Source organism: Garra rufa, chromosome 24 (assembly GCF_049309525.1).
Source record: "Garra rufa chromosome 24, GarRuf1.0, whole genome shotgun sequence".
NCBI classification, from domain to species: Eukaryota; Metazoa; Chordata; class Actinopteri; order Cypriniformes; family Cyprinidae; genus Garra; species Garra rufa.
Window position 1 is genome coordinate 34,059,386 of NC_133384.1, and position 10,107 is coordinate 34,069,492.

The following is a 10,107-nucleotide window of genomic DNA, read 5'->3' on the forward strand; positions in this document are numbered from 1 at the left end:
ACTATAGTCGACGTTGGTACAGTTTTGCAAAATGTAGTATACTAATTAAGACAAATCAAGTGCTGAAGATTCCAAATATTACATTATGAAAGTATGAAAAAGATAATTGATATAGGTAGTACTGAATTCATTTAAGAAAATTTGATTAAGAAAGCAGAGAATAACACACAAATACAACAATGGTGTTTATTGTTAATGGTAAAAATCTGCAACATTTATTTACAGCTAAATATATATGTGTGTGTGTGTGTGTGTGTGTGTGTGTGTGTGTGTGTATCTCTCTATATATTTTTTTTTATTTTTTTTTATTACAAAATGCAATACTATCTGATATTTTTTCATCTAACATAGTGAATCATGTGGTTCACTATGCCTGACAACATGTATACGATTCTATGAATAACAAAACACTAAAAGTAAGTCAAATAAACAAAGCAGAGGGTCGATGTAGTTGCAATAGGCTAACTATGCATCCTTTTGGACATCATTCATAAACTTAAAGATTTCATATTTTTTCTTACAGTGGTGATTCTACATAAAGTTAAAAAAAGATGAAGAGGCTTTCTGTACATGCAACTCTCTCTTTTTCTTCTTTACTTCTAAACCAAAAAGTGATTAACTGCAGATCCTCTGCAGTGCAGCTCAGTTGTCATTTTACCAGATATAGGTGCTGGAAAAATGAATGCTTCAGCTGTGTTTGCAACGGGTGTGTGTGGGGCAGGTGTTGTAATAGACGATGCTGTAACGAAGCTTCTGTTGTCATGCTGTGCCGTCATATAGGGCACACATACACACAAACACCTGGCATCTGTCAACAGTCTGATAATGTCATTTTGAAATCTGGCGCCAACAAGTGCGTAGAGCAGAGGGTTTAAGCAGCACCTCACATAGGCCAGATTGCGTGTTATGTTTTCCTGAAAATGGAACTCAGTCCAGTCTTCACAGTGTTTGGGAGTGGGTGTGACTGTTTTAATCAGAAGCACCACAGTGTAAGGAAGCTGAAACAGGAGGAAAATAACCACCAGAAGTGCCATCAGACGTAGGGTCTTCTGTTTACGGCAACATTTGCCACTGGTATGGACCAAGACGCGTCCGATCGCACCGTAACACACCACTATCACCACGCAAGGGATGCAGAATCCTGCGATCTTTGCCATCTGGGCCCACAGCTTGCATTTGCTAACTTCATCACCCCAAACTTTCATTTCACACAAGAGGTTGTCTGAACCCATGTCCTTCTCCACGGAGCTGAACTGCAGGTCTGGCAGGCTCAGGAAAACTGAAGTTACTGCGACGCCAAACGCAGACAGCTTGCTGTAAAACCGCATCCCTGAACTCCTCTTCTGAACGGCCTTGGTGCGAGCCACCACCAAATAGCGATGAACGCTAATGCAGGCCAACAACAGCAGGCCGCCATAGGTGTTTATGGTGTACATACTGTGGTTTAGCTTGCACAGCGCCTCTCCAAAAATCCAGCTGCCAATTAGCGTCTCTCCCGTCTGTAACGGAAGAGTCAGCAGAAGCAGCATGTCGGACAGAGCCAGGTAGAACAGGAAGACGTCAGTCATGTTGCTTAAATGTAGACGGTGGTACCGTATGAAGGTGGCAATGACCAGCCCGTTTCCAATTACCCCTAAGAAAAAGATAGTGAGGAAGACAGTGGTCTGGATAGCAGTAATGGTCAGCTCCTGCTCTTTGCTGGCTACGCACAGCTTCTTAACAACAGTAATGTTGGGAGCAGTGACAGAATTGATATCGGTGTAATTGAGATCATAATCATGAGGAAAGCCCAAAAGTGTAGTTGATTCAAAGCTCTCCATACCTGTAAAACATGACATGGTTTTGTTATAGCTTTTGGAGTAAAGGTGCCGCAGTACCACAGCATGTTTCCATTACAGTGTTAGTTTGCTTTGTTGGACAGTTAAGTAATATAAGCATTTATTTACTTTTTGTATGCATGCTTGTTTTGAAATGGAAGAAAACTTAAAACCATCCAAGTAATGGTAAGTAATGGTATTCTCTATTATAGATCAGTGGCTCAAAAGAATAAGCAATTGGACTTATTAGCTCAACAGTCCTTTCAAGTTCGTATTCCTCCATTTCGAAACAAGTGTGTTTTTTTCTTTTAAATGGTTACATTAAACATTACGTTAATTATATACATATATAATATATTTAGTGGAAGTAGAAATCAGTTAAGAATGTTAACTAGCATTCCTCAATTAAGATGCTTAAATCCGTTTATTGTTTTTTCAATTAGTTAGAAATGCCTTGAAGATTTTTTTAAGAAAAAGCAGACAATTTTAAACTCATTGTTCATCGACTTTTGTGAGAATGAACTGCGTTGAATGTTCTGCTTTCGAAGCCGTCTTTCCACTGTCTCTGACATTTGAATCGTTTTGTTTAATATCTTTTTGAAATTTGCAATAAAATGTAGTTTAGTTTTAATCAGTTTCACTAACAGTTTTGTTAGTTTTAGTTTAGTTTTTATTTTGTGAACACATTTATTTATTTTTATAGTTTAGTTTCAGTTTTAGTAATTAAAGTTTAGCAGAATTAACAGATCACTTCCAGAGCGCAGGTTTAATTTAAGAAAGACTAAAAGCGACACAGAATTAAAGCATGTTGAAATTGATTAGATGGTAAAAGTAAACAAATATATGCCTAAATGAAGCAGTCATGTCTTTTCATTCCATAAATCTACACAAGTTGCCTTTACATTATTATATTTAAAGGCACTAGACAGAATAATAAATGTGATGTGATATTTCTTTCGAAAATAACTAAATAATTTCTTTAAATTAGGCCTAGATGTCTTTTATATTATAATCATGATAGTGTAACTCGTGTTTTGCACATGTTCCCACGAACAAACTCAAATAAAGCGAATAAATCATAACTGGGACTAATGAAATTCATTAATAACGCGTTACAGCTGAAGTGAATTACCACGGGAGCACTCGTTTCTCGCTTTCTAAGATTTATTTTAATGCTTCTATGAAGGACATACACTTCAGAGTTTAAGGAGAAATAATGGCATTTAACAGTAAATATACTCTTTTAATTTATGAAGAATTATAAATGTGTATTTTGTGCATAGCATGGCAGATTGTTCACAAGATGTAGGCAAAAGTTTTTATGATGCGCGTTCTTACCTTTTTTCTGTTGCGCTGCTTGTCTATTTTTCTTCAAAGCACCAAGTTAGAATGCCTACTTTGGTTTGACTGCTTGTGTTACATGAGAAAATAAATAATTTTGGCTAACTGATGCAGCCTAAATGTTATGCGGGTGTGGTTTAGGTCGCGGTCTTTATGTCAGACAGGTCTGGTATAGAATTAAATTAGGCCTAGTGCTGCTGTCGGATAACAGGTCGGGTGTTCTGTTAAGTAGGCTATTGTGGGTTCGAGTTTACCAAACGAGACCGTGCAGGACTCTGCTTTAGACTGCTTTGCGTCTCTCCGTCAAATAACCTCACGTGTGTTATGCGCCATGTACAGGTATTTCTCTAAACTAGTCGCAACAGCTCTAAATATGAGACTGCTCTAAAACACCAATGTTTCAGGAGTTTAGGACACAGAATCGGACACATGCTTATTTGATTACTGATTTATTATTATTTATGTGCTTTATTTTTTAAGATTAACTGTTTTTTCCAAGGCACTGTTAGATGCCAGTATTTATGCAAGGATTTGATTTAAAAAATGGTATCATAGCTATTAAACTACATTTTGTGATTTTAAATTGGTATCTAACATTAGAATGATCTCAAAGTAAAAAGAGGCGCTAAGTCTGTTTCTATAACTGTACTTTAAATTAAATTATTATAATCTTAATTCAAGTGATTAAGAATTTTGTCTGACAATAATTAGTATTGAGTGCTACTGTAAGGTTAAACCTGCCTACTGTAAAAGTTTCAAAATGCTTAACAGTTTAAAACATTTGTTAGAAATTTAGATTAAAAAGTAATCAATTGTAATCAGTTACTTCTAAAGCATTGAAGTTACACTACTTATTACATTTTAATCTACATAACTTGTAATCTGCATTTTCAAAGTAACCTTCCCAACGTTGATACATTTGTATTTGGAAATGTATAAAACAATTAATTTTATTTAGATTAATTTGCCTGTCTTTTATCAGATTTACCAATTATTTCCTTTTCTTAGTTTCAGTTAGCCAAAATTTAGAGTTCATCTGTCTTTATATTATTATATCCATTTATTATTCGTAATTTATATTAGTTTACTATAGAAGTTTTGTCCATTATTGTTTTGTCCATTTATTAATGTTTTACACGGATTTTACCACAAGGTGGCGCAAACATGCTGCTAAAACGACCTTAAAAATGTATTAATGTATTAAAGACCATTGCTAAAAACCATTATGAAAGTGACGGAATGAAAAATGGCAGCATCATTTTCCATTTTTATTTATTTGGGTTTTATAGATTAATAAAACTTTTTGGAACAATCAAACAAATGTTCAATCAAACAAATGTTTCTCAGACTATGTTCTTAATAAGTTCATACTAAATTGCGCTTTTGCATACTTGCATAAACACTAACACAATGTCAAAAACACCAAAAGAACCCTCATAGTGGCTACAATACAGTGCTGATAATGCAAAAATAAGTTGTAAAAAAATTTTTATTTTTATTTTTTAAAGAAAATAACATGGTTCTGCTAGATAAGAACTTTCTGCCTCAGCTGGGATTGTTTAGAGCCTTTTGAAGCTGCATTTAAACTGCATTTTATAGGTTCAAACCCATGAGTACCATAGAAGTCCACTATATGAAGAGAAATCCTGAAATGAAATCAATAAACATCTTGGATGACAAGGTGGTGCGTGAATTATCTGTAAATTTATGTTCTGGAAGTGAACTTCTCCTTTAAGGCATTCACAGATACATGCAACAACAAATTGACTGGAAATCACTCATCAAGTTAGCTGTTTCTTACAGGAGGATGTTCAATCTCACACAGAGTCACTGAGGAGTTGTTAACCCAAAATCCAGCATAGAGGGCTTCAGTGAATGTAGTGTTGAATGTGTGTAAGTGTGTGAATATGTGAGTGTTTGAGATGCTGTAGAATGACAGAGTGCCAGCCAGCCAGTCCAGATACACACCTACTCTGTTTGAGGGGGGTGAAAGAGTGGGTATGTCAGCGTTTTTATTATTGTGCCTGCAGGCAGCAAATCTTTCTCCAGTGCTGATCAGACTCCAGGACTTGTCATTCCAACCAAACCTACACTCACTTCCTCCTTTCCTGCTCAGGCCTTTATAAGCCACTGCTATGTAGGTCCAGCCACTCAATTCAACCTCCCAGTAGCAACGTCTTGACATACTCTCTTTACACAGAACCTGCTCATTGTATGGAAATCTCTCTGGATGATCAGGATATGGCTGCTCCTCTTTGACTCCAGTCACCTTTTTGTTTCCATTTGACAGAATGAGTCGTGTGTGTGCTGTGTTTGGGTCCAGTGTAAGATTGCAGGCATCTGAACAGAAGATATTTCAGATCATTTGAGATTAGAACTATAATTTAACCTATTGTAGATGGGCAGAAAGATATAAGAGATATAAGAAAGATAAACTAGAACTCTTAACTTACATTTCCTCAATCCCGGAATGATCCTAAAGTGTCCTCCGTGATCAAGACTAGAAAGTGACAAATATACATACCAGTAATTTATAGTTTATTTGATACTTTGACAAGTTAAAAAAGTCCCTTCCCCTCCCTTAAAATAAAAATATAGTACAAATGTACTATAATATAAAATTAAATAAATGAATAAATTGGCAAAAGTTTAAATGTTAATGTTAAGTCAAATTCAAGACCTGGGGGTGTTGTCATACAGTAACAAAAGGTTTTAACATGTCAGTCCATAAATTCCATAAACTAATCATGTTTGGTTAGGGGTCTTTTGTAGAGCCCGACTGCACACACACAAATGAATCTTACTTGAGTTTCTTCAGTGTGCAATTTGGATCCTCCAGTAGATCAGATAGAAGCTTCACTCCTGAGGGTCCTGGGTGATTATAGCTCAGATCCAGCTCTTTCAGATGTGAGGGGTTTGACCTCAGAGCTGAAGCCATATAAACACAGCCTTTCTCTGTCACCATACAGCCAGACAGTCTATACATAAGGAAATCAAATCTGAGATCTGGATATCTAATTGCACGAATAACTGCGCTGTACATTTTGCTCAGCAATAGTAGTAGCATAAACAAAACTACAACAAGGTCAGAGAAAATACTACCTCAATTGTATTCAAATGCTTGACAATAGGGATAAACATGTTGAATTATTAGCTAAATAAATAAGCCAACACTTTGTTGTTACTGAACCCAACATGCTACCAGCATACTACAAAGGAAGCATGGACATTCTATTTATAATAACTAAATACCTTATGTAAAAACTAAATAGTGAATTTTTTTTAAATGCAGAACATCTAGTACAGTACAACAAGTGCCAAAAGGTTGAATCACAAGTATTTTTAAATAATACTTCAGTATTTCCAGTTGACAACTTAGACTCTTCAGTCCTTCAGCAAGCAGCTTTACTCCTGAATCCTGTAAGTCATTGTTAGTGAGGTCCAGTACTCTCATGGGGCAGTGTGGTGACTGTAGAGCTGACCCTACACTTTCACAACACTGATCATTCAGATTACAGTCAGCAAGCCTAAAATACAGAACATTGAGTTTAGCTTAGTTTACCACTTTAGCATCACTTTTGGACGTTCAAGGTCCTCCATTGCTTTTAGTTGTTTGCTTTATGTGTAGAGTTTAATGGTTTGCATGCGTTAGAAATCATAGAAATCATTTTATACAAATTTATACCATCATAGATATTTTGGAGCATCTAAACCCAACCCCTACCCTAAACCTACCCACTTCTAAACAATATAAACATGCAACAGCAAATAAAAGTTCAGTGACAGGTATTTATTGCTAAAACTGACTATAAAAAGTAGTATAAAAGTATTGCAAGTTGCATAATGATTGCAAAGATTTCTTATTTAAAGCAATGGAGGCCCCTGTACATCGAAAAAGGATTCTAAAGTGGTACCCTGTGCGTCAAACATTGGCACTAAGGGGTCCTGATCAAGAGTCAATATGTGACAAGTTGGGAGTCAGAATGTGCTGGATAGTAAGATGTGTCTTGGATATGCAATGTATAATCACATATTCAAAACAAGTGGAAAGTTTAAAACGGGCAGTGTTATAGATGTACATAGATTTAACACTTACAGAGCTTTTTTGCAGTTGTTCACTGCTGCCAACAGTCTCCTTCTGCCCTCCTCTAATGTGCTGTATTTCTTGAGGTCCAGTTCATCCAGCACCTCATCTGACATTTGGAGCATGTAGGCTATTGCTGAGCAGTGAGCAGGAGTGAGTTGATTCTCTAAGTGTTTCTCTGACTCCAGAAACTCCTGAATCTCACTGGACAGAGTCTGATCATTCACTTCCAGCAGACAGAGGAACAGATTGATGGATCTTTCAGCTGAGAGGCTATGTCCATCTTTAATTTTGCCTTTGATGTAGGTAACAGTTTCCCTGACTGTGTCTGAGCTTCTCTGTGAGTGTGTTAGGAAACACTTTAGTAGTATCTGATTGGATTCCAACACGATTCCCAGCAGGAAACGTAGGAAAAGATCCAGGTGTCCGTTCTTACTCTTCATGGATTTATCAACTGCACCTCTAAGCAAATTGTGCAGTGAATCAAAAGTCTTTACTGCCTCTGCGGTGCTATTTACATAGCAGTAAAACCAATAAAAAGCAGCAAGAAACTCTTGAAAGCTCAGATGTATGAAGCAGAAGACTTTCCTCTGATGAATCACAGATTCCTCCTTGAAGATCTCAGTGCAAATCCCAGAATACACTGAGGCGTCAGTGACGTCAATACCAGTCTCTCTAAGGTCCTCCTCATAAAACATCACATTTCCCTTCATCAGCTGTTTGAAGGCCAGTTCAGCAAGTTTCACAATTGTTTCTCTCTTGGTAAGCAGGAGTTTCTCTTGATCTCTCTTATCATACTTTCGATTGCTCATGTTGATTTGAGTGAGCAGGAAGTGGATGTACATTTCAGTCAGAGTTTGGGGGATTCCTGCACTCAGATCTTCTTTGAGGAGCTTCTGAAGCACAGTGGATGAGATCCAGCAGAAGACGGGTATGTGACACATGATGCGGAGGCTTCTTGATCTTCTAATGTGTGAGATGATTCTGCAAGCTCGATGCTCATCACCAATTCTCTTCCTGAAATATTCCTCTTTCTGAGGATCATTGAATCCCTGAATTTCTGTCACACGTTTGATGTATTTTGAGGGGATCTGACTGACTGCTGCTGGTCTGGAGGTGATCCAGATGTGAGCAGAAGGAAGCAGCTCTCCTCTGATGAGGTTTGACATCAACACCCCCACCGATGAAGACTCATTCACGTCACAAACTTTCTCATCCTTTGAAAACAGTGCAATTCTGCTTTCATCCAGACCGTCAAAGAGGAACACAACTTTACACTTCTTATAAATCTCAGAGTCCAGATCTTGAAGTTCAGGATGAAAGTCCAGCAGAAGTCTGTGAACACTGTACTGGTGATCTTTAATCAAGTTCAGCTCTCGAAATGGAAGCACAAACATGAAATCGACATCCTGATTGGCTTTTCCCTCAGTCCAGTCCAGAATGAACTTCTGAACAGAGACAGTTTTTCCAATTCCAGCAATGCCTTTGGTAAGGACCGTTTTTATTTTTTCCTTTCTTTCCTCCTTACATCCAGGTACAGTTTTAAATATATCACTGCAGTTGATTGAAGTGTCTTGGAGTGTCCTGTAATTTTTCTCCATCTGTAAGACCTCATGTTCTTCATTCACTCCTCCACTCTCCCCCTCTATGATGTAGAGCTGTGTGTAGATCCTGTTTAGGAGGGTTTGATTCTCTTGTAGTTTGATTCCTTCAAATAAGATCTCATACTTGTTCTTCATGCTGGATTTGTGTTGATCTTTGACATTTTTCAGAATATCATCCTCTGTTTCATCTGAAGTTTGCTGCAGGTCTGCAGTCTCCTCCAACAGTGCTTGTTCTGTATCATGCTGGTTCTGTGTCATGGTACTAGACTCTCCCATATCTTTATGTGGGTGAAGAATAGGGTGTGTTCTAGATCTCTTTCTGCACTGGGGACAATCAAAGTCTTCTGATTTTCTGCTCTTGACCCAATAGCAGCTAATACACTCCCTGCAGAAACGGTGTCCACAGGTGACAGACACTGGATTATTCAAAAGCTGCTTACATACTCCACATTTGGAAGGATGCTGTACCAAATCATCCTGCTTCAGACTGCGAAACAGAATGGGATGCATAATGATGGGAACACATTGTAACAGAATAGTAAAGCATAAGAATTTAATCATATTCTGTGTAGCTATAGATCTATTGACAATATTGTTCACAAGCTTGAAATGGCAATTATTAATGCAATTATTAAAATCTTAAAAACTAACATGCCTTTTACCTGGGGTCAGAATTAACTGCACCACTGCTGAAGTTATTAGGTGCAAACATAGAGTTGTTACTTTTCATAGAGACACAGCTGGGTTCTGGAGTTGGTGTTTTGTGATTCAGAACAGCCCCCCTCCCCTCTTTGTCCTCATAGAGATTCATTTTAGAAGCAGTGGCTATTTCTTCTGCTATAGAGTCTGCAAATAAAAAAGGGAAAAACAGCATAATTTCTAGTAAGTGCCTTTAGGAAAATAACCATATTGTTAAATGACAATTTTAATATAAAAAAGACTTATAATAATAATAATAATAATAATTATTATTATTATTATATTAAAGTGGAAATGAAGCAGTCAGTCAAGTTTACATTATTTAGTAAACTGAACAACATAAAAACTGAATAAAAATGTCTCCTATTCTCAATTTTATTAATTTAACATATTCTTTGTGAATAAAAGTATTCAAAAAAAGGAAAAAATAAATAAATAACATTTTACTGGCCCCAAACTTTTGAACAGTAGTGTATGTTGTTAGAAAACCTTTCTATTTTTAATAAATGCTGTTATTTTTTACCTTTTATTGATCAAATAATCCTAAAAAAGGTATGGCAGG

At 36.8% G+C, this 10,107-nt stretch overlaps 2 protein-coding genes across 2 annotated transcripts; both read right to left on the reverse strand.

Moving 5' to 3' along the window:
- Window positions 1–599: 599 nt before the first annotated feature.
- LOC141300303 (C-X-C chemokine receptor type 6-like) lies at window positions 600–1,820 on the reverse strand. The gene has a single exon (XM_073830620.1). It carries the CDS (start codon window positions 1,818–1,820, stop codon window positions 600–602), a length of 1,221 nt encoding a protein of 406 aa, XP_073686721.1.
- A 3,042-nt stretch (window positions 1,821–4,862) lies between these two features.
- On the reverse strand, window positions 4,863–9,676 carry LOC141300809 (protein NLRC3-like). Its single transcript, XM_073831105.1, has 6 exons — window positions 9,509–9,676; window positions 7,255–9,333; window positions 6,512–6,685; window positions 5,963–6,136; window positions 5,612–5,658; window positions 4,863–5,498 (listed from the first exon to the last, which is right to left on the reverse strand). The coding sequence occupies exons 1-6, from the start codon at window positions 9,655–9,657 to the stop codon at window positions 4,945–4,947; spliced, it is 3,177 nt and encodes a 1,058-aa protein (XP_073687206.1). The 5' UTR covers window positions 9,658–9,676; the 3' UTR covers window positions 4,863–4,944.
- Window positions 9,677–10,107: the final 431 nt, after the last annotated feature.

Excerpts from the sequence above, each read along its gene's own strand:
- LOC141300809 (XM_073831105.1), bottom strand. The coding sequence starts at position 9,657 with ATGAATCTCTATGAGGACAAAGAGGGGAGGGGGGCTGTTCTGAATCAC. Across the intron at positions 9,334-9,508 it reads GCAGTTAATTCTGACCCCAG|TCTGAAGCAGGATGATTTGG; the intron begins GTAAAAGGCATG and ends TCTGTTTCGCAG. Across the intron at positions 5,659-5,962 it reads TGCACACTGAAGAAACTCAA|TCTTGATCACGGAGGACACT; the intron begins GTAAGATTCATT and ends GTCACTTTCTAG.
- LOC141300303 (XM_073830620.1), bottom strand. The coding sequence starts at position 1,820 with ATGGAGAGCTTTGAATCAACTACACTTTTGGGCTTTCCTCATGATTAT.